General features: G+C 40.3%; 1 protein-coding gene across 2 annotated transcripts in view; it reads right to left on the bottom strand.

The window, feature by feature from the left end:
• Positions 1–353: 353 nt before the first annotated feature.
• Positions 354–22,948, bottom strand: part of LOC135475056 (uncharacterized) — a 28,572-nt gene continuing 5,977 nt past the window's right edge. The window contains exons 1-12 of one of the 2 annotated variants that reach the window (XM_064754797.1): positions 19,869–20,198; positions 16,122–16,335; positions 15,481–15,522; positions 14,321–14,362; positions 13,781–13,927; positions 8,695–8,736; positions 8,115–8,261; positions 7,353–7,394; positions 6,830–6,976; positions 5,176–5,296; positions 2,821–2,910; positions 354–1,912 (exon numbers count right to left, since the gene is read on the bottom strand). In XM_064754797.1, the coding sequence (XP_064610867.1) occupies positions 2,847–2,910; positions 5,176–5,296; positions 6,830–6,976; positions 7,353–7,394; positions 8,115–8,261; positions 8,695–8,736; positions 13,781–13,927; positions 14,321–14,362; positions 15,481–15,522; positions 16,122–16,335; positions 19,869–19,985 (1,125 nt within the window). In that variant the 5' untranslated portion in view covers positions 19,986–20,198 and the 3' untranslated portion in view covers positions 354–1,912; positions 2,821–2,846. Of the gene's footprint in view, positions 1,913–2,820; positions 2,911–5,175; positions 5,297–6,829; positions 6,977–7,352; positions 7,395–8,114; positions 8,262–8,694; positions 8,737–13,780; positions 13,928–14,320; positions 14,363–15,480; positions 15,523–16,121; positions 16,336–19,868; positions 20,199–22,948 lie in introns of those variants that run through there. The other variant, XM_064754796.1, reaches the window with a different exon arrangement.

A 22,948-nucleotide genomic window follows, 5' to 3' on the forward strand; every position in this document is an offset into this window, starting at 1 on the left:
CATTACGTCACAATGACGCGCTATGGAAAGCAGTGCCAAAGAGAAAAATGACTTCAGCCTGCGCAGTAATTCAGTTGCGCAAGGTTAAATCTCCTACACCCAGTGTGGGCATGACCTGAAGCTGTAACAAGTGGATGGCAACATTTTAACCTGCATGATTAGCCAATGGCAACCGAGAATCACGGCTGGTGTAGGGACAATATGTTTTCAGTGCTGACCAAAAGGGACAAATGTTAAATTGTTTTAGGTAAGATTATATATGGTTAGACATGAACGACTTAAAGGGCATTAATACAATGAGCTGAACAGCGAAGGTTTCGTAACAAAGTTCAACAGCAACATCTAGATTCGGCAACAGTATTATTTTATTGCCATACAAAAACAAGACAGATGTGACATTGTTGCATATAAGATTACATATTGTTTAGAAACGAAAATGAATGAATACGGATGGCTGAACATTGTAACAGTTTAACAACAAATCCTAACGTTGATATACCGGTAACTGTTTTAATTGAGTTAGGAAGGATAAGAATGAGTCTGAAGTAAGGAAATTATCTTTTATGTTGATCAATGAAGCTGTAATGCCGCAATCCGCCAAGTTGTGTCAGTGACTTATCAGTCGGAGTTTCCGGGAAGCCACAACCTGTGGGTTCTTGGGGAAGTGTGCTTCGTGTTTCAGATATGATAGAATTCCACAAATGCTTCGTTGACACCCAGTTACAAGAAACAAGTAAAACCCCATTATAACATGTAAACAGGATAGCTTCGTCACAGAATATACCCTCTACACTCACAGTGACATGGTAGCAATAAACGAAAAATTAATCTGATAATTTTAACAGAAAATATGTTGTCTGAGTGATGCTAGAACGTAGTCTGTTGTTATAGCATATATATTACTGTGTCATATTCAACATAATATATTGTTAGTCTAACAGAATCTTTATGCTGAATTAATAAGATAGGTGTGTTACATTTAACAGAATAATCTGTTGCAAGAGTAGAATACATTCCAGCATCACTCAGACAGCATACTTTCACTTAAAATTTAACAGATTAATTTTTGAGTGGACAAACAATGCTAAACGAACCAGGTAAACAATACTCACATAAAAACACGTTTAGATTTTAGCTTATTTCTATACCAGTACACATGGTCTTCGCACCACGTGCGAGTAATTTTCAGCGAGGTGATTTTTTGTAAATGTATCGGGAAATTGTAGTGAGAGGAGTTTTTGTAAACATATCCGGAAATTGCAATACTTACAGAAAGGCATTCTGCTGAAAATAAGAGATGCTCTCTGTTCCATGCGTATTTTATCATATATATTATATTCTATGTTTATACATAAACCACCATACATGTATGTGGTTGTATAAGGGACATGTTCATGCGCTCAGGGTTATCAGCCTAACAAGGAAACCTTGATGAAGACAATATATGACATCAATCATACCGTATACTATAACGCATTGTCAGAAGTAAAACCCATTGGCCGGATGTAAAACTCATATAAGGTTTTTCACCGGAAAGCCTGCTGGTCATTTCTAGCTTTTCTACAGTGATTTATTTCCATCATCTTCTTTATAAATAAAATCGCAAAAGCCCATAAACGTAAACTGTTGTCGCAATGCACAATTCTGCCATTACTGCTGTGTGAAAGGCGTTTTATTTGATGCTGATGTATGTATAATACAAATAGTAAAATGTTAAGGCCAATTGCTGTACTTTCAAATTTCTACTTGCTATGACAAGGAGAATGGTAGCGACAAATTCTTACACATTGGATCGATGTCTGTTCAACATGCTCAGGCTGTGACCATGCTAGCACAAGCTGTATGCCAACAACTCATCAATTCTGTATGATAGACAAATGACAGTGTCAGGAATGTATCTTTTCTCACAAATCTGAAACACAAAATCAATAGCGAAAATGAAATTTTAAATCTTTTCTAATTTTTCATCGATATACGAGTAATAAAACAACAAAGGTAGGGAGACAAAGAGACTGTACACGTGACATATCTTCAGAGTAAAACATCCATTTGTCCATCTTAAAGGATTGAGAATAAATGATATGGACATAGATATATGTTTCAACGTCTATCGTATTATCGGACGTTTAAAGCGCTGGTTCGCTGTGACCGTCAAGCCCTTGACCAGTGAGTTCAGGTGTTCGAATCCAGCTGTCGATGATTCGGCTGTGGTTTTAAGTCAGGAGATTTGAGAACTACCTAACAAAGGGCGATGGTTTACATAAGACATCCCACCCACAAACGTGTCCGCCGTTATAAAAGTGATAAATGTTTAAGTAAGGCGTTTATCACCAAAACATAAATGAAAAAAGTTTGCTGTGAAGGTTTTGAATTTGAAAAATTTGTCCACTACGATGAGCTCATACTATAAACCATTTTCACTGCTTATACATTAGTATAATCTCTCATTTTGCCTTTTCATTCTCGCAATCACACTGTCGCACTTTACGAAACTTGCCATTTTTGGCCAATGAAAACGAATGAAAAGGTCAACACCAGCTATAAATGGTTTCATCCGGTAGACTACACCTGGCAAGGTTAGATGGTGTTCTTTGGTAGATTTTCACCACAAAGAACCTGACCGTAATAATTACATAGGCGAAATATCTTTGTGTGCTATGTGAAACACCAATCAGACAAATAAATACCTACATTCTAAAGAGTTACTTATTTTAATTTGCGACACACCAAAGGTCAAATCACTGTTTACTATTACAGGTATGAATATAAACACTGTGTAAACAGAGACAGTGTAATAAGAACAGCATGAACTTAACTCACCTCAAATCTCATCATACATCACCTTGTCAACGAATGACATCGGGGAACAGGAACTCATCGCCGCATTGGATGGTTCCTTTGTGACATTTGCTGTAACATTAAAATGCCTTGAAAAATAACCCCATTAAAATAACGTCGTGAAAGAAGGATTCACAGAAGTTGCTGCCAAAGATAAACACAGCCAGAGCTAAAAAAAACAAAAGTCTAGATAACAGAATGCATAGCATGAAGATCAAAGCCACGTCAGCTGAATTTCAGAGAAATACGCAGCGCTAGAAGCATTTACAACAATACAGTAATATTCGATGTTCCGAGCCAGATGGAATCGACGCATTATAAAAAAGAAATGAGACCAACGGAGAAAGACCTTGATGGAAATTGCGTCAATACAGCCAAACATGTTACATAACATCCATCATTAGGAAGTCCATAGTCGGTGTTATTAAATTTAACGCATTTCAGCGTAACATTAATGAAAACGCGAGTAACATGTATCCATGTGATCTATGATAGATGTTTGAGCAAAAGTGTGCAAGAGAGTTTGCAATTAAATGTGTGTGGATGTCAACAAACATGATTAGAAGGAATGTAGAGTAGCATGTGTGCAGCACATTGCACCTAACAAATGAATGGCGGGTAGAGATGAGTTTCAATTATTTTTTCCAAAATCCTTTAAGTCTCATCTATACTCTATAGCCTGCTCAATTAGTTATCATATAATTATGCCAAATTAAATAAAACATTCTCGGCGTGGGCTCAGTGTATTAATAGAAACATCAGTGTATTTGGAAGGAAACGGGAGTGATCGACACGGTGTCAGTATAATGTGATGGATGCGGGGACGATACAGTGTATGTACACACATCGAATGACTGCTCATGTCATACGACTGAAAAAGTGTTGAGTACAACATACAACCCCAAACTTACATACATACATGCGCACGCACACAACACATTCAGTACAGGACCTTTTCTGTGACGATCTTTTTCTAATGCTTTGAGGGAGCAATAGGCGCATGAATTAGAATCAGGTGATAACCAAATCTCGCGTCAGAGAGAGCAGGGTTTCAAGAATTCAAAATGGCCATCATATTATTTTTGCGTTTTGCGGGGTTTTCTTTTGTGGGGTGTGTTGGGGAAGGGCGGGGGGGGGCGTGGCCGGGGGGCTCTTTTTTTTTTCAAACAGTTGCAATAGCGGATTCTTACAAGCTGGATTAGATCCTCCATTTCCACATGCTGTACAGGTTATGTGGCGGAACAGACCACTTTGTAAAATCATAATAATAATAATAAGTGTTCTGTCCTTGTTTGCTGTATGCGACGTGAAATGGTCTGAGAGTTACTGTATCTAACCAAATCCACGGCGTCAATACTGTAGGGCTATAATATAACAATCGGTCATCGCGAGCGATATGTATATGGTATAATCAGGGGTCACGCAAGTAAATGGCATCCAACAAAATCGTGCTCACACTTCCAACAAAATCGTGCTCACATTTCCAACAGAAACGTGCTCACACTTCCAAGAAAATCGTGCTCATACTTCCAACAAAATCGTGCTTACACTTCCAACAAAATCGTGCTCACACTTCCAACAAAATCGTGCTCACACTTCCAACAAAATCGTGCACACACTTCCAACAGAAACGTGCTCACATTTCCAACAAAATCGTGCACACACTTCCAACAGAAACGTGCTCACACTTCCAACAAAATCGTGCTCACACTTCCAACAGAAACGTGCTCACACTTCCAACAAAATCGTGCACACACTTCCAACAGAAACGTGCTCACACTTCCAACAAAATCGTGCACACACTTCCAACAGAAACGTGCTCACACTTCCAACAAAATCGTGCACACACTTCCAACAGAAACGTGCTCACACTTGAAACAAAATCGTGCTCACACTTCCAACAAAATCGTGCTCACACTTCCAACAGACATTCCTCTACAGCAGTGTTTTCCTAAAGATTGCAACAGTTTATCCATTTAGGCTCTATTTAGAAAAAAATGAACTTGAATAGAAGTTATTTTCTCTGTTTGTCTTCAAGAAAGAAGCGAATAATTTTATTCTGTTTTGGGGTCGGAGAGATGGAAAGTATATTGCCATTACACTTGAAACATATTCAAGGGGGTCAAATAGAAAGAAAAAATATTTTTCTTGCTTTCGCACCGGTAATGAACATTAATCCAGGTTAATAATAAGGTCAAGAGAACAATGTGTGTGGATCAAGGTGAAGTTCTATCAGACATGAACACATTTTCTGTAAGGTCACATCACTGTACACTTTATTTCGGATACGGTAGTATGGATTACCCGTCAAGGGCTTGGATGGGCTTCCGCACCTACCATTTTTCTTTCTCATCTCCCAGTAGTATGATGGTCTGATCTCGAATGATTGTAGCACCGAGTAAACACTTTCCACTCTTCCGCAGATCTGACTTGAGAATTTTTCGCCTTGATTTGTACTCTGGAAATAAAAGTTGCATATAATCAACGTTTACCCTCTACTTGTAAGAGCAGGGGTCTGGGTAGTGTCGTCAAGCAACGGCTACCTTGTGTCCACATACGGTACGTAAACCTGTAGAGACCGAGGTACACAGTGGTGAAACAAGTGAACGACGATATAATTGAGCGCCCCAAGGAGATTGTTGACACTGCTTCCTATGGTATCACGTTAGATAAAACTCCTCATTTGACGATCGTATATTCGATAGAAACACCCATCGACCGATGACTATATCAGAAGGTCAAAAAAAACAAAGCAAACGAGTGGTCTCATTGATTGATGAAACTCGGAGTGCGTTGTGAATCAAAAAGCATTTTACTTATAAGAGATCGAGTTTCCCTATATCTAATTAGAAAGACCGCATGGTCAAGAATTCAAAACTCTTGACCAAATAAACCGCACGCTTTCCGCTTTCAACAGTGCAGATAATCAAGGCTGAGCTTAAAATCAATATATTCAGTTCGCCTAATTAAGCGGACGTTAGTGGGTTTCGAGCTGCCCATTAGACACATGAGGTTCACTTTGACCTTGGATTGAACGTCCGACCTTCAGACGGCCAGGGGCATCACTGGCTGAGAAGGTTATGGTGCTGGCTTTTTGCAGCTATCAGGGCCTTGACCAAAGAGGTCCAATGTTTGAATGCAGTTCTGTTTCGGCCACGTCAGGAAGTTGGTAAGGTATCAGGCGAAGGTCGGTTGTTTTCACGGGCATTCCGGTTCCGTAGGCCCACAAACCCGAACGTCATCAATTTAGTTAATTTATGTATTTCTTTATTTATTTATTTAATGCTGTTTTACCCCCAAAAATCATCAATCCTCAGTCAAAAGTGGCCACAGTGTTTTGATTAATAATTACATCCAGGGCCGATTCCACAGGGCTGGGTTTGACTTTGGTAAAAATTTGAATTCTTAGTTTAACGCTTAATTTATTTACTTTAGGAGTTAAAATTTGATACAGGCCAAGTCAGTGTTAAGTTATTGACAATTTCCATTGCTGTTCATACGCTACGCAATCTATTGAAATTTAAAAGTTGAACCAAATTCAAACTCGCTTCGTGAAGTCCTTCTCGCGCAGGCCTCGAAGTAGTCTGTCACCTTTTGGATACTTCACTGGCAGTTTTTGGTTAACAGTGACCACCTGATCTCCTAGTATATTTCGACTGACATTTTGTGGTGAAAAGTCAATACCTGACTCACACACCTTACAGCGCATGCGCCTCTTTCTACGCTTGCTATACATCAAAGCCACAACTGGACTACGCTCATCGTAGCGGAAATACCTCACCATGCTTCAGTTCGTTACTCCCACTGATAAACATAGGTTCATGCTCTGTTAAAAGAGCTTGCTGGCCCAGTTATCGGAGAGCCAATGAAATAGCCGAAACGCCTCGGAGACACGGAAAATCCATACACAAAATATTATTGGATGATTTACGTCATGTGATAAAATTGGCCATTTTAAAAGAAAAGAAAGCAATGAAAATAGCGCTCATACCTTTCTCCTGTTTCTCCTTAATGCACTGTCCTCTATTAGGTACCCCGAGTTCGGGGTCACCGGGGTCAGTGATGTGACAGACGTAACCATGGGGACAGAGTAAAGGATCACCATCATCCGGGTCTTTCGTTGTAGTACAGGGTTCAACTGAAACACAAGTTTAGCAAATTCAATTTTTGAAGTGCAACAACAACGGATTTGATTGGTTCAAACGTTTGATGTCAACAAGAAAACAGGGTTGTCCAATGGGTAGAGCAGATGACAGTATTCCTCCATACATACTTCCACCCCGGTCCTACGTGGGACGGTCATGGGTTTCCCCTAGCGCTCAACCCACATTCCTCGACAAGGCAGTTTAGGGTGTCAGATAAGGAGGACTAACTTTAATGAGGTCGGTTGGCCAGGCAGTGTAAAATCTCACACAAGCAGACACGATTAACATAGAAATCATCACAATTTGTGATGTACTGGTTTATGTAAGACGCCAAAGGTTTGCAAAAAGAGGAAGGGAAGTAACTCTTACCGTCATCTGTTTCCTTTGAGTCTTTAATAAGCCACGAAGTTCCTGCAAAATCAGTGGTTATAGGCATAGAATGTTGTCACAGAATATTTGTACCTATAATTACTGCACGTTTTTGTGTGATAAGCTAGATGACTTCAAACAGACTACAGAACGACGAGGAATCCTAAACAAAACAGCTGTAGTCAGAACATAAACAAGATACCTGATGGTGTCGCATAAAAATGTCACAAACTTTTAGAACTCACCCTTATCAATAACATTAAGAAATCATGAACTGCTATATTTCATTTGACGATCGTCTAGTCGACGGACAGGCTCATCGTCTGATGGTCTTATCAGAAGGTAACAAACAAAGCAAACGGGTGGTCTGATTGGTTTGATAACCGTTTGTTGAACCGTTGATGCTTGTGTTTCGGTGAAGACTGAATACCTGACCTACATATGGACTGTCATGTTTTGACGAAAATTGAGCACCGGATTCCCATGCAGGCTGTCGTGTGTTGATAAATTATCAACACCTGACTTCCGTTCCATTTTAGGCCTAAGGTGTAGCATGTCATTAATTCTACTCGAGTGGTGAGTTCTTATTCTTTAACTAAATTATAGTTGGAAAAATATAGAAAAGAAATAATTTTAAAAACCGCCTTCTAAATTTTTGTGTCGTTGTATTCCAACTGCAGTTTCGAACTTTCGTATATATGTATTTTCTGCATATTTTATATGGACTACTTTAAAAGAAAGCAATGAAAATAGCGCCCATGCCTTGATCCTGTGTTTCTTTCATGCACTGTCCTCTATTAGGAACCCCGAGTTCCGGGTCACCGGGGTCAGTGATGTGACAGACGTAACCATGGGGACAGAGCAAAGGATCACCATCATCCGGGTCTTTTGTTGTAGTACACGGTTCCACTGAAACACAAGTTGGACTGCAACAACAACACTCGTCCAATGAGCAGATTACATCAAAGTATTCCTTCATAGATGTTTCCTCTCCGACCGTACGTGGGAATGTCTGACAGCAACCTGCGGTTGGTCCACATTCATCGCGCCATAATGTTGGCCGCCGTCGTATAAGTGAAATATACTTGAGTACGGCGTAAAATGCCATACAAATAAATAATTAAATAAGTCTTCATATATGCTTTATCATGTCAGCGACTTTGGCAGTTTAGGGTATGGCTGCCAGATAAGGAGGTTTGACTTTAGTGAGGTCGGATGGCCAGACAGTGTAAAATCTCACACACACAGGCATGATTAACATGGAAATCTCCACATTTAGAGGTAAGTTGGTTTATTTCAGAAGCTAAAGGATTGCAAAAAGAGGAAGGGAAGTAACTCTTACCGTCACCTATATCCTCTGGGCCTTCGATAACCCACGAAGTTCCTACAAAATCATTGGGAAAAGACATTGAGTGTTGTCACAAAATATTCGTACCTATAATTACTGCGCGTTTTGTGTGATAAGCTAGATGACTTCAAACGGACTACACAATGACGAGGAATCCTAAACAAAACAGCTGTAGCCAAATTATAAACAAGCTATCAAATGGTGTGGCATAAAAAGGCCACTTTCACAACTCACTCTTAGAAATATGCATAACTCAAGAGCCATTATATTTGATTATTTTAACACCACTCCATTTGACGATCGTCTAATCGATAGAAAGAATCATCAACTGATGGTCATATCAGAAGGTAAATACAAAGTAAACGCATTTTTTTCTCATTGACTCATGAAACTCGGGAGTACGTTTTGAATGAAAAAGTATTTTACTTAGCCTATAAGAGATCGAGTTCCAATCTACTTAGAATTGGCCAAAGAGGTCGAGTGTTTGAATACATTTCTTGCTGTTTCGGCGACGGCTTTAAGTCAGGAGGTTTATCAGGTATCAGGCGAAGGTCGGTAATTTGCATGGGCATTCCGATGCATACGCGCACAAACCCGATCGAAGTTCATAAAATGAGATAATTCATTTATTTCTTTATATAGGTATTTATTGCTGTTTTAAGCCATATTGAAAACTCAAATGAGGAAAAAAAATAGAGCACTGCGCTAAACGCCAATCGGTCAGTCAAGATTTGAATTCTTAGTTTTACGCTTTATTTGTGGACTTTAGGAGTTCATATTTGGGATAGGACAAGCTAGTGGTAAGTTAATTCATAATCACCGATTTTGGTCATACGCTACGCCAAGTATGCTGTTTTGGTGAAAACTGAATACCTGGCCTCCATGTAGGATGGTACTTTTTGGTGAACAGTCAATACCTCATCTCCAAGTATGCTGTTTTGGTGAAAACTGAATACCTGGTATCCATGTAGGATGGTAGTTTTTGGTGAACTGTCAACACCTCATCTCCATGTATGCTGTTTTGGTGAAAAATGAATACCTGACCTCCATGTAGGATGGTAGTTTTTGGTGAACAGTCAACACCTCATCTCCATGTAGATTGTTTTGGTGAAAACTGAATACCTGGTCTCCATGTAGGATGGTAGTTTTTGGTGAACAGTCAACACCTCATCTCCATGTAGGCTGTTTTGGTGAAAACTGAATACCTGGTCTCCATGTAGGATGGTAGTTTTTGGTGAACAGTCAACACCTCATCTCCATGTATGCTACCATGTGATGGCGAATAATCACCACCTGATCTCCAAGTAGGTTGTCTTTTAATGAAAACTCAACACCTGGTGATGGTTTTTGGTGAACTGTCAACACCTGATCTTCAAGCAGGATGGTAGTTTTTGGTGAACAGTCAACACCTCATCTCCAAGTAGGCTGTTTTAGTGAAAACTGAACACCTGGCCTCCATGTAGGATGGTAGCTTTTGGTGAACAGTCAATGCCTCATCTCCAAGTATGCTGTTTTGGTGAAAACTGAATACCTGGTCTCCATGTAGGATGGTAGTTTTTGGTGAACAGTCAACACCTCATCTCCAAGTATGCTGTTTTGGTGAAAACTGAATACCTGGTCTCCATGTAGGATGGTAGTTTTTGGTGAACAGTCAACACCTCATCTCCAAGTATGCTGTTTTGGTGAAAACTGAATACCTGACCTCCATGTAGGATGGTAGTTTTTGGTGAACAGTCAACACCTCATCTCCATGTAGGCTGTTTTGGTGAAAACTGAATACCTGGTCTCCATGTAGGATGGTAGTTTTTGGTGAACAGTCAACACCTCATCTCCAAGTATGCTACCATGTGATGGTGAATAATCACCACCTGATCTCCAAGTATGCTGTTTTGGTGAAAACTCTGGTGATGGTTTTTGGGGAACAGTCAACACTTGATCTTCAAGTAGGATGGTAGTTTTTGGTGAACTGTCAACACCTCATCTCCAAGGAGGCTGTTTTAGTGAAAACTGAATATCTGGTCTCCAAGTAGGATGGTAGTTTTTGGTGAACTCTCAACACCTGATCTCCAAGTAGGCTGTTTTAGTGAAAACTGAATATCTGGTCTCCATGTAGGATGGTAGTTTTTGGTGAACAGTCAACACCTCATCTCCAAGTATGCTGTTTTGGTGAAAACTGAATACCTGGTCTCCATGTAGGATGGTAGTTTTTGGTGAACAGTCAACACCTCATCTCCAAGTATGCTGTTTTAGTGAAAACTGAATATCTGGCCTCCATGTAGGATGGTAGTTTTTGGTGAACAGTCAACACCTCATCTCCATGTATGCTGTTTTGGTGAAAACTGAATACCTTGCCTCCATGTAGGATGGTAGTTTTTGGTGAACAGTCAACACCTCATCTCCATGTATGCTGTTTTGGTGAAAAATGAATACCTGGTCTCCATGTAGGATGGTAGTTTTTGGTGAACAGTCAACACCTTATCTCCAAGTAGGCTGTTTTGGTGAAAACTGAATACCTGGCCTCCATGTAGGATGGTAGTTTTTGGTGAACAGTCAACACCTCATCTCCAAGTATGCTGTTTTGGTGAAAAATGAATACCTGGTCTCCATGTAGGATGGTAGTTTTTGGTGAACAGTCAACACCTTATCTCCAAGTATGCTGTTTTGGTGAAAACTGAATACCTGGTCTCCATGTAGGATGGTAGTTTTGGTGAACAGTCAACACCTCATCTCCAAGTATGCTGTTTTGGTGAAAACTGAATACCTGGCCTCCATATAGGATGGTAGTTTTTGGTGAACAGTCAACACCTCTTCTCCATGTAGGCTGTTTTGGTGAAAACTGAATACCTGGTCTCCATGTAGGATGGTAGTTTTTGGTGAACAGTCAACACCTCATCTCCAAGTATGCTGTTTTGGTGAAAACTGAATACCTGGCCTCCATGTAGGATGGTAGTTTTTGGTGAACAGTCAACACCTCATCTCCATGTAGACTGTTTTGGTGAAAACTGAATACCTGGTCTCCATGTAGGATGGTAGTTTTTGGTGAACAGTCAACACCTCATCTCCATGTAGGCTGTTTTGGTGAAAACTGAATACCTGGTCTCCATGTAGGATGGTAGTTTTTGGTGAACAGTCAACACCTCATCTCCAAGTATGCTACCATGTGATGGTGAATAATCACCACCTGATCTCCAAGTAGGTTGTCTTTTAATGAAAACTCAACACCTGGTGATGGTTTTTGGTGAACTGTCAACACCTGATCTTCAAGCAGGATGGTAGTTTTTGGTGAACAGTCAACACCTCATCTCCAAGTAGGCTGTTTTAGTGAAAACTGAACACCTGGTCTCCAAGTAGGTTATCGTGTGTAGGCGAATAATCAACACATGATCTCCAAGTAGGCTACCGTGTGCTGGTACATAATCAACACATGATCTCCAAGTAGGCTACCGTGTGCCGGTAAATAATCAACACATGATCTCCAAGTAGGCTACCGTGTGTAGGCGAATAATCAACACATGATCTCCAAGTAGGCTACCGTGTGCCGGTAAATAATCAACACATGATCTCCAAGTAGGCTACCGTGTGCCGGTAAATAATCAACTCATGATCTCCAAGTAGGTTACCGTGTGCCGGTAAATAATCAACAAATGATCTCCAAGTAGGCTACCGTGTGTAGGCAAATAATCAACACATGACCTCCAAGTAGTCTACCGTGTGCCCGTAAATAATCAACACATGATCTCCAAGTAGGCTACCGTGTGTAGGCGAATAATCAACACATGATCTCCAAGTAGGCTACCGTGTGTATGCGAATAATCAACACATGATCTCCAAGTAGGCTGCCGTGTGTAGGCGAATAATCAACACATGATCTCCAAGTAGGCTACCGTGTGTATGCGAATAATCAACACATGATCTCCAAGTAGGCTGCCGTGTGTAGGCGAATAATCAACACATGATCTCCAAGTAGGCTACCGTGTGTAGGCGAAAAATCAACACATGATCTCCAAGTAGGCTACCGTGTGCCAGTAAATAATCAACACATGATCTCCAAGTAGTCTACCATGTGCCGGTAAATAATCAACACATGATCTCCAAGTAGGCTACCGTGTGTAGGCGAGTAATCAACACATGATCTCCAAGTAGGCTACCGTGTGCTGGTAAATAATCAACACATGATCTCCAAGTAGGCTACCGTGTGCCGGTAAATAATCAACACATGATCTCCAAGTAGTCTACCGTATGTAGGAGAATAATTAACACATGATCTCCAAGTAGGCTACCATGTGTAGGCGAGTAATCAACACATGATCTCCAAGTAGGCTGCCGTGTGTAGGCGAATAATCAACACATGATCTCCAAGTAGGCTACCGTGTGTATGCGAATAATCAACACATGATCTCCAAGTAGGCTGCCGTGTGTAGGCGAATAATCAACACATGATCTCCAAGTAGGCTACCGTGTGTAGGCGAAAAATCAACACATGATCTCCAAGTAGGCTACCGTGTGTATGCGAATAATCAACACATGATCTCCAAGTAGGCTACCGTGTGTAGGCGAGTAATCAACACATGATCTCCAAGTAGGCTACTGTGTGTAGGCGAATAATCAATACATGATCTCCAAGTAAGTTGTGTTTTGGTGAAAACTCTGCACCTGATTTCCTGTTAGTAGATTGTCATGTTTTTGGTGGAAACTGAACACCTGCTCTTCAAGTAGATTGCCGAGTTTTTGGTGTAAATTAAGCACCTGATCTCCAAATATGTTGTCGTGTTTTGGTGGAAACTCAACACTTGACCTCCAAGAAGGCTACTGTGTGTCGGTGTAAACTCAGCGCGTGACGTCGGTTACATTTCAACCCTACAATGCATCATTTGATTAATACTACTCGAGTGTTGAGTTCTAATTCGGTAACTTAATTAAATTTAAAAGGTACATAAATAGAATAATTTTTAAAAACTCCCCCTACATATCTGTATCGCTATATTCCAACTGCAGTTCCGAACTTTCTTATATATGCATTCTCTGCATTTTTCTTTACATGGACTATTTTAAAAGAAGGCAATGAAAATAGTGCACATACTTTGCTCCTGTTCTTCTTGCAGGCACTGTCCTCTGTTAGGTACCCCTAGTTCCGGGTCACCGGGGTCAGTGATGTGACAGACATAACCATGGGGACAGAGTAAAGGGTCACCATCATCCGGGTCCCTTGTTGTAGTGCAGGGTTCCACTGAAACACAAGTTGAGCGAATTTAATTCTTGAACTGCAAAAACAATGTTTGATCTCCTGCGGACGATCGTGCCCCCCCCCCCCCCCCCCCCCCATCCTCAGCGATGCTGGTCGCCGTCGTATAAGTGAAATATGCTTCAGAACGGCGTAAAACTCCATATAAATAAATAAATAAGTCCTTCATATATGCTTCATCTTCTTAGCGGCAAGGCTGTAGATCTACAGGGTGTGGCTACCAGATAAGGCGGTCTGACTTTAGTAAGGTCCGATGGCCAGACAGTGTAAAATCTCACACAAGCATGGAAAGCACACACAAGCACACCACATTTAGTGATAAGATAGTTTATTTCAGATGCCAAAGATTTTCTGAAGAGGAAGTGAAGTAACTCTTACCGTCATCTGTTTCCTCTGGGCCTTTAATAAGCCATGAAGTTCCTGCAAAATCAGTGGTAAAGAAAATAAAATGTTGTCAGAATATTTGTAATTATAATTACTGCGTGTTTTGTGTGAGAAGCTAAATAGCTTCAGACAGACTACACAGCAACAAGGAATCCTAAACAAAACATATATAAACAGAATATAAACAAGCTACCAGAAGGTGTCGTATATAAATGTCACTATCTTACAGAACTCACGCTTAGCAATGACATTAAGAAATCATGAACTGTTTATCTGCTTATCATCACGCCCAGTAAATTTATTTAATGATAAATACACGCGCTTTCACTGTCTATTTTACATGAGCTCCCATCGTTATATCGTGGTGTTTTGCATATTCTAAGTTTAAGAGAAGGAAAATGCAAAACTACTGTAACAATGCTCCATATATGGTTTATTTTGATTGATGTTTAACACAGTAGGCTTACTCGAGAATTACATACAAATTGGGCAAACACTAAATTTTGTACTGCACTATGCTGCATCGCCTTTGTTGATCAAAATTAAGGTCATGCAAGCCAAATCTGCTAGGTTCTTCCATTGACAACAGTACGCCTGAGTAACTTGATACACGCCCAACTCGCGATTAGCAATGAGGGGAGACTACTCTAACTGGTAGAGAGGCGAATTTGAAAAAAGCCGCAACCCTGAGAAAGGTGCAACAAGTTGTAAAGCGTGTCGCGGTAAATAAATGAATTTGGTAAGTCCAGCGATAAAAGGGAAAAGAAAGAAAGCCTCATCAAAGTGAAAATAGAAGTGCTGATCATATGGGAGACTCGAGGACGAGGTACACAGACTGTCCAAATGACAGTAGAACGCAAACGTTTTCCTACGCAACGTTGCAGTGCGTGTGTACTTCATATATGTTTTATGAGCACACATACACCGATAATTGGGACAAATGAGTTCACACCATCGGACCGTCTTGATACAGGTGAGAAGGAGTTTTACGAGTTCCCCATTAGCATACTTTTTAGACAAACTTGGATGACCCTGTATGGAGTTAATCCAACCTGACAGCATTGACAAACACAAAAGGCGTAGGGGATTTGATGAAATATTAAGCCCACACACAGAGAATGAAACGAAAAGAAAAGCTATCAAATATTACTAACCTGACAGCCCTTGCCTGCGCGGTTCCTTCTGCCAGTCCACCACTGTCGGGAGAAAATCAGACACTTTACACCATAACAGGTCAGAGGCATTTATCAGTTTATTTATTTTTTACTTACTTATCTATATATTTAATTTAGTTTTCTGTTTAAAGTACTATCCTCTCTTCGAGTAAAAACGCATATGTAGGCTAGTATCTTGTCTGCGGTCGAACTAATTTGAAGGATTTGTGGCCTAGTGGTTAGCGTGCTAGCGTAGCCTAATGACTCAGGAGCCTCTGACCAATGCGGTCGCTGTGAGTTCAAATCCAGCTCATAGTGGCTTTTTCTCCGCTCGTACACAAGAAAATCTGCCAGCAACCTGTAAATACCCTGGCTCAATCGGGTTTCCTTCCGCCGTAATGCTATGTATACGTGAAATATTCTTGTGTACCTTATAAAGCACAAAATAAACAAGTACATAATGGTAAATGTTTTTGCTTTTTCGTTACAATAATAAATTAATATAGTTAATAACAAAATAATAATAAAACCTCATCGGCGTTATGTTTCTACCGGTTAACCGCACTATACATGCACGGTGAAATAACAATGAAATCATATGATATCTAAATGTCTGTTGAGAAGTGAAGATTTGGCCCCACCTGCCGGCTGTGTCATTTCTGCAGTGCACGTTAACATGCAACCGTTAAAGCAGCATCTCTGGTTGCCCTTGTGGCAATCCTTATCCGTCTTACACGGCCGCGCCCGGCACGCCCTGGGAGAGGCTTCGGTGGGGTACGGAGGGCAGTGGTCATCGTTCTGGGTGCCTGCATCGTCCGGGGCATCACCTTGGTGGTCATACACGGGGTAATCTATCTGCAAGACAATGCAACTGTATAATTATTATATGCTAAATACCGATTGTTACATATTATCAAAAAGGAGCATTATACTTATACAGAAACAAAAAAATGTCAAAAAAGCAATCATGTCGATAACTACAAACGCTGTGTGTCTGGTTTTGAACACACGACACCACTGATAAAGAATACGTAGGCAAAACAATACGTAGGCGTATAACTGAACAACATGGTAGCTGAGAACTACAAACGGAAACGGTTAAAATTCCTGCAAGTATGATAAAAACAACAAAGAGCTTTCCATCAGATATAAGTACACGTAGACAGACGGACCGACAACTTCTCAGACTGGAAGGCTCATGATCACGTAAAAAGTGAGAGACTGCGTAATAGAGGTAAAACGCCGTAACTCGTGTTCTGTGTTCCACAAAAAACAGAGCAAACATAAAATCTCACTCAGAGTAAAATCTGATATCGAAAATATGCTCGCAGAACATGAAAACGTTTCCCCAAACGAGGTGGAAATCGCCGGTTTCTATAACAAACTTCCAGGCGTAAAGCTGCATCTTACTAACCATCAGAAGCTGGATTCGAACTCTGACCACGGACTGTCGTCTGTGAAGCAAGCTATGAGTCAGATGACTATAATACCTACAATTTCAGCTTTTAAGTCAGGAAAAGACTGTAAGACATCGCTGAATTGAAAGAGTGACTTAGCCGTTTTTCTCATGATTATGTGTGAAAAACACTCGGATGTATGACTTGGTCGATCATTACATGATTATGTGTGGTTAGAAGTGTGATTTGACCGGTCTTCAAATGATTATGTGTCATTGGAAGTGTGATTTGACCGGTCTTCAAATGGTTATGTGTGATCGGAAGTGTGACTTCACCGTTCTTCACATGATTGTGTGTGATCGGAGGTGTAACTTGACCGTTCTTCGCACGATTATGTGTGATTGGATGTGTGACTTGACCGTTCTTCACACGATCATGTGTGATCGGAGGTGTGATTTGACCGTTCTTCACATGATTTTTGTGTGGTCGGGGGAGTGATTTGACCGTCCTTCACATGCTTATGTGTAATCGGAAGTGTGAATTGACCGTCCTACAAAATGACTTCGGAATCTTCACATGATTGCGTGAGGAGATTATGCGATATTAACCCTCACATTATGTTACCTGCTAAATATACCATATGTATGTTTATCTTGTATTTGAAACTGCTTGGACGAACAGATCTACATGTGTGCTGTCGGCTGAAATGAGTGAAACGGGCAGTGTCTAAATGGAATTCACGTCGATGAAGTTCGAGGGCTATAGGCCCTTTATATACGCTCACCACTGACATGCTCATAAGTGGTGGTATCAAAGGCTGCAAAAATAACAAATTTTACAAAAAAGTAAGAGAAGAATGTATGCGTTGATATATATCCCTTTTCTTCACAAGTGGGTATCAGTTTACTGAGCATTTATAAAATAAGTAGACGGTTTCTGGCATTTCCAACAGCTGGTACTCAGATGAAGTGTATACAATCGTTTATCTGACCGCGGGTTACTAACCTATCGTGACTGGGTCTTCACCTGGAATTTACCGTACCTACATATATACCTACAACAACTCTCTTCCCAAGGCAGAAAGTTTGTTTTCTTATTTATCTAATGCGTTCAGTCAAATGATGGGCAGCTGGTCCGTGGATTAGCGGACTGCGAGCTATAGGGCTGATGGAGAGAGGGGCCACAAATCATCTGGTCGCCCAGCTGGAAGTTGTCAGAAGAGCAAATGAGAGCGATGAGCGGGGTAGGGGAGATAAGACTAAACCATACACCTAGCATACACACTGCCGGCCTATTGCTCATGATTACAACTGAATATTTCAAGATCATTGACATAGTTAACCTGATGAAATTAAATTAAAGTAGAGCTGTGAAATTAATGATGTCACCCAGTCTCATGCTTTTTATGGAAATATTTGACTGTTACATCAACAGTTTTATCTATACACGTGTATACACCCACATTTGAGAGAAGAGAAAAGGCCTCCCGATTGCGAAGTCAAACTTGTTTCTGTCAATTATTTAGTTTAAATGTTTATGAATTATGTAATGTCAGCACAATACCTTATGTGTTCTATGTGCTGACGACTTATATCATAATTTGTGGGATAACCAACCTCAACTTCGTAAATTATAGACTGATCTGATAAATTACATTAAATTAGATTAGCTTTTTGATCTAAAAGTAAGTTAGATTGGGGATAGAAGTCCAAAGATTGCTGAACTGAACTGCCCATTCCCCCCCCCCCCCCCCCCTCCAAAGTGTAGCACTGGCAGAAGTGGAAGTGGTTACAGAAACATGAAAGAAAAATGTAACAAGAAACATGTGAACGCATCTTGTACCATTCACTAATCACAAGTGATTCTATAGTACAGTTCCTTCTGTAATAAATTTGTAAAAAAATGAGTAGAATATAACACGTGCCTTGAAAATACAGATCAAACGCATGCAGTTAAAGACAAATGTTTGCAATATCAGCATCCACAGGGAGAGTAAGTATTGCCTTCATAAATCGGCAATGGGGAACATTGTTCATAATTATACAACAGGTCGGTCCAAGGTTTTGCTCTTATCTGTTATACGTAACCATTTTTGCATAGTCTTGCTCGTAAACAAGGAGCTAGTTCCAAACTACTGCATCGTAACGGTACACAACGGTGTGTTTCTCTATAGCTTGGATCCGGCGTGTGAAGGCGGGGAATGATCAGCGATCTCGCTGGTTGTGTTAATTGTTCCCGTTGAGGATATTGAGGCCTGTAAAATCCCGAAGCCTACAGATGTCCATCATTAAAATACCAAAACTGTTAGAAATGTGAGTGCTAAGTGAGCAAATCATTCAAGCTGGTGATAAAGTGCTGGACAAGATTAGTTTGTTGCTTTAGAAATCAAGTGAGAATTTAACGGCTCAGTGGAACTTACGACTATGTTATAACATGCCTCGCCAGAATCAACAAGAGTGATGACATCGTCACCATGGCTGTCGGTATGAGCTCAGCACGTGGTAACATGGTAACGATTACCGCATGGTGACGTGTGCGAGTGTTACGTCACTGTTTTGATAACTTGACCTGAGCACGAGATATTTGCTGGTTTGGGGCGACGAGGAAAGGAACACTGTGCCTAACAGTTGTCGGTGTTTGGAGAACATTATCTGATTTCAGCCTGGATAACAGCAAGGAACGGACGATTAACTAGTGACGCCTTTAATACTTCTCAACTTTTTATATACACGACTACTTTGGAGTTCTGAAGAAAAGCTTTCGGGCAACTGAAGTGAAGTGCAAGGAGGCGCCATTTACCTTGCCGTATCATGCATTAGAGCTTACAGATATAAACTTTGCAGTTTAGAGCTTCTTACAAAGACTACCTCAGAGGATTTTAATAAATATCTATATGACCCATCTGAAACACGCAAATATGCCTGCCTTGATATTCGAACTTCATATTATTTGACCTCGTATCCTATAAAGTTACGCTATATAATAGAGTACCTGCACGGCTGGACTATATGTACTTGACATGCACTGGCGGAACAGTGTGCTTGACGTGCCCAACCAGAACATCTTTGCTTGATACTCACTGTCGGAACCAGTGAGCTTGGCGTGCATTGTCGGGGCCAGTGTGCTTGCCGTGAACTGTCAGAACCAGTGTGCTTGCCGTGAACTGTCCGAACCAGTGTGATTGTCGTGCACTGTCAGAACCAATGTGCTTGCCTTGAACTGTCGGAACCAGTGTGCGTGATGCTCTGTCAGAACCAGTGTGCTTGACGTACACTGCCAGATCGAGCACACATTCATCAAGACTTTTTTCAAAATCCCGAGTTGCTTCACAGCTCCTATTGTCCAAAACAACGAAAGCAAGCTTTCCGTGGCGGTTTGACTGCGGAAAGAGACATCTGCGGCGCAGACCTAAAAGAAACAGGCTGTGGGAAATATTTGGTATTTTCCTCATGTGATATGCTTCTGCCATTTTGTAAACAGCTAGATAGATAGAAGTGATGTTCAGCCACCGCTATCTGCTCGACTTTACGTCACATCTACCCACCGGCGTCTCGACGGGTGTATCCAATGTATGTTTTGTTTACCGCTGCCACAATTTCTTTATTTCATCAGCAAGAGAAAACAATGTTGATGGAAGGGATCTGATTTCGCCGTGTACAAATACCCAAGGTGATCTCCAATGAGAAAACAAACACCCTCAGAGGGATTTTTAAACAGTTTCCGCATAGGCGGTATCATCTTACGGATATCCATAGGCCAACTTTCATACGATCAATAACAGTCGGTCGGCCTCTATTCAAAGAACGCTAATCACTGGAATATGAATCCCTTGTTGGCAAAAAGACACAAACGTCTTTTACCATTCATACTGTATCTGCAGCCCTTATTGTCTCGTTACATTTGTATATTATTTGACGGCTGTTAATGTTCTGTTTCGCAGACTTGTCTACACTGAGGTGTCAAAAACAACACTTCACTGTTTTATCACGAAACATGCCATATAAGTTGACTTAAGATTTTTTTACCCAGTTTATGAGTGTTTCATCTAGAGAATATAACTGAAATTATAAACCAACGATTTGAGAGTAAATGCATTTGAAAATGAGATTAAATTGTACAGAATCTTCTCCGGCTTTCTGTGCCACACGTTTCCTTCCACACTTAACAGTCTTCTCTTAGAGAAACACTTATGGTGTATGATGATGTCTTTCTGAGATATCGCATAAACATTTGTAAACAAGTGATAACGTATAGAGATGTGGCTTTAAGAATACCGTTTATAACCGACCATTTCCGATTATAGCCGAAAAGTACCGAGTGATAATAGTCAAGCCTGAATTCCGTGGCAGGTGATCTATTCTATAGTATACGCTAATGACCTGGTAGCTGGGACCGGTCTGGCGTCTGAGTGGCCGGCGAGAAAATTTTACAGAAAAAAAGTTGATACGGTCGAAAATACATTGGAAGTACTTGTTTTCTGAATTAAGAGCAACAGCTGCTGTATTTAAAGTTCTGCATGCCTTTCCCCTTTTCCCAAAACGCTGTATATACCATTTTCCCGAAAAGGCATTTTGGCGGTGTGATCCGTTAAGGTATAACAGCTGTGTTTCGTTGAAGAATATAGAGCCGTTATTATCTCTTCTATCTGTGAACTTTGAAATGTATTCCCCTGGCATTTTAAACCAAGAACTCTTACAATCAGACATATCAGTAGTTATACTCAGGTTCAAACTGGAGCCACCGTACGCATTGACGTGATGTACGTGTCACTACGCACAATGCGGTCTGCATGTATATGATGTAGCAAGGAGTTCGAAAAATTCAGAGGAAGACGGAAAAGTACCTCAGGAACAAACCTCTCCATGAATGCACAGATTGAACCCGAACTATATTATTTACGCGAAAGAGCTTTTCTTTTCGGAAATTACATGTGTCTGGAAGGAACACTCATATACAAACGGTGAGAGGCTTGGAAGTGATAGCATGTCCACTACACTATATTACAAGGAATTTCTCTGCTCCAGCTTGAAGCAAATCCCTGATAGTATCGTAAAACACAAATTTACAAAATTAATGAAACCAAAGTCGGGCGTTGACGGCTTGGTAGACATATACACATTCTTGGCAACACATACATTCTCTCCCTATTAGCCTGTCTGATGTTATCCAATCATATAACATGTTACTGAAGAAACGTTTTATACCAGCCAGCTACAGTATAAGATTCTTCTATTGCACGCCAGTAGAGGGAGGCTCGATCTCCAATGCAGCAATATGTATATATATATTTTTTCTTATCGAATATTTGTTTTTGTAAGAAAATTCGCGTATATATATAAATATATGATATAAGTATTTGTATCAATTTGTGGATAAATGGCATAGTTCAGATTAATTCCTTAATTTAATAGTTATACAAGTAAGCCTATAATTTCAAATGACGTATAACAGACATCATAAGCTTGTAATGGATGGTTTCTTTCACAGTATATCTTCCTCGTGAATGAAAGATTTCCTCGGCAATGACGATACGAATACAAATCTGCATTTCCATTGCAAATATCTATAGACATGTATAAATATTTTGCGCTGAATTCCCGAAAACCAAATCCACAAATCATTATAATCTAGAGCTACATTGCTGGCTTTTTGACAAACTGTTCAACATGATATAACAAAGATCCGTCCATTTCCCATATACAGAATTCCTGAATCTGGTGTAAAATTCGAATTAGATCAGCGTGTTAAATGATAACCTGACATAGATTGTACGCCTTAAATCTAATTATATATGTTACACGTTCTTATATAGAGATGGAAAAGCTAAAATAATCTTTTAAACCTGTAGTCAATTAAAACCCTTAGCCGCAGGGTTTTATGTGAATATGTAATTTCTAGCTGGTAACACAAGACGTTTCACCCGTGTAAGTTATGTCCTTCACAAACTTTAGAAAATTAATCTTTCGCCAACAGTATATTTTTAGACAAATATTAACGGTTCCCTTGCGCTATCCAGCATAATAAGTAGTGTATTCAAGGAAAAAATGCCTTTAACACACGTGTTTCTAGTT

Source organism: Liolophura sinensis, chromosome 9 (genome assembly GCF_032854445.1).
Source record: "Liolophura sinensis isolate JHLJ2023 chromosome 9, CUHK_Ljap_v2, whole genome shotgun sequence".
NCBI classification, from domain to species: domain Eukaryota; kingdom Metazoa; phylum Mollusca; class Polyplacophora; order Chitonida; family Chitonidae; genus Liolophura; species Liolophura sinensis.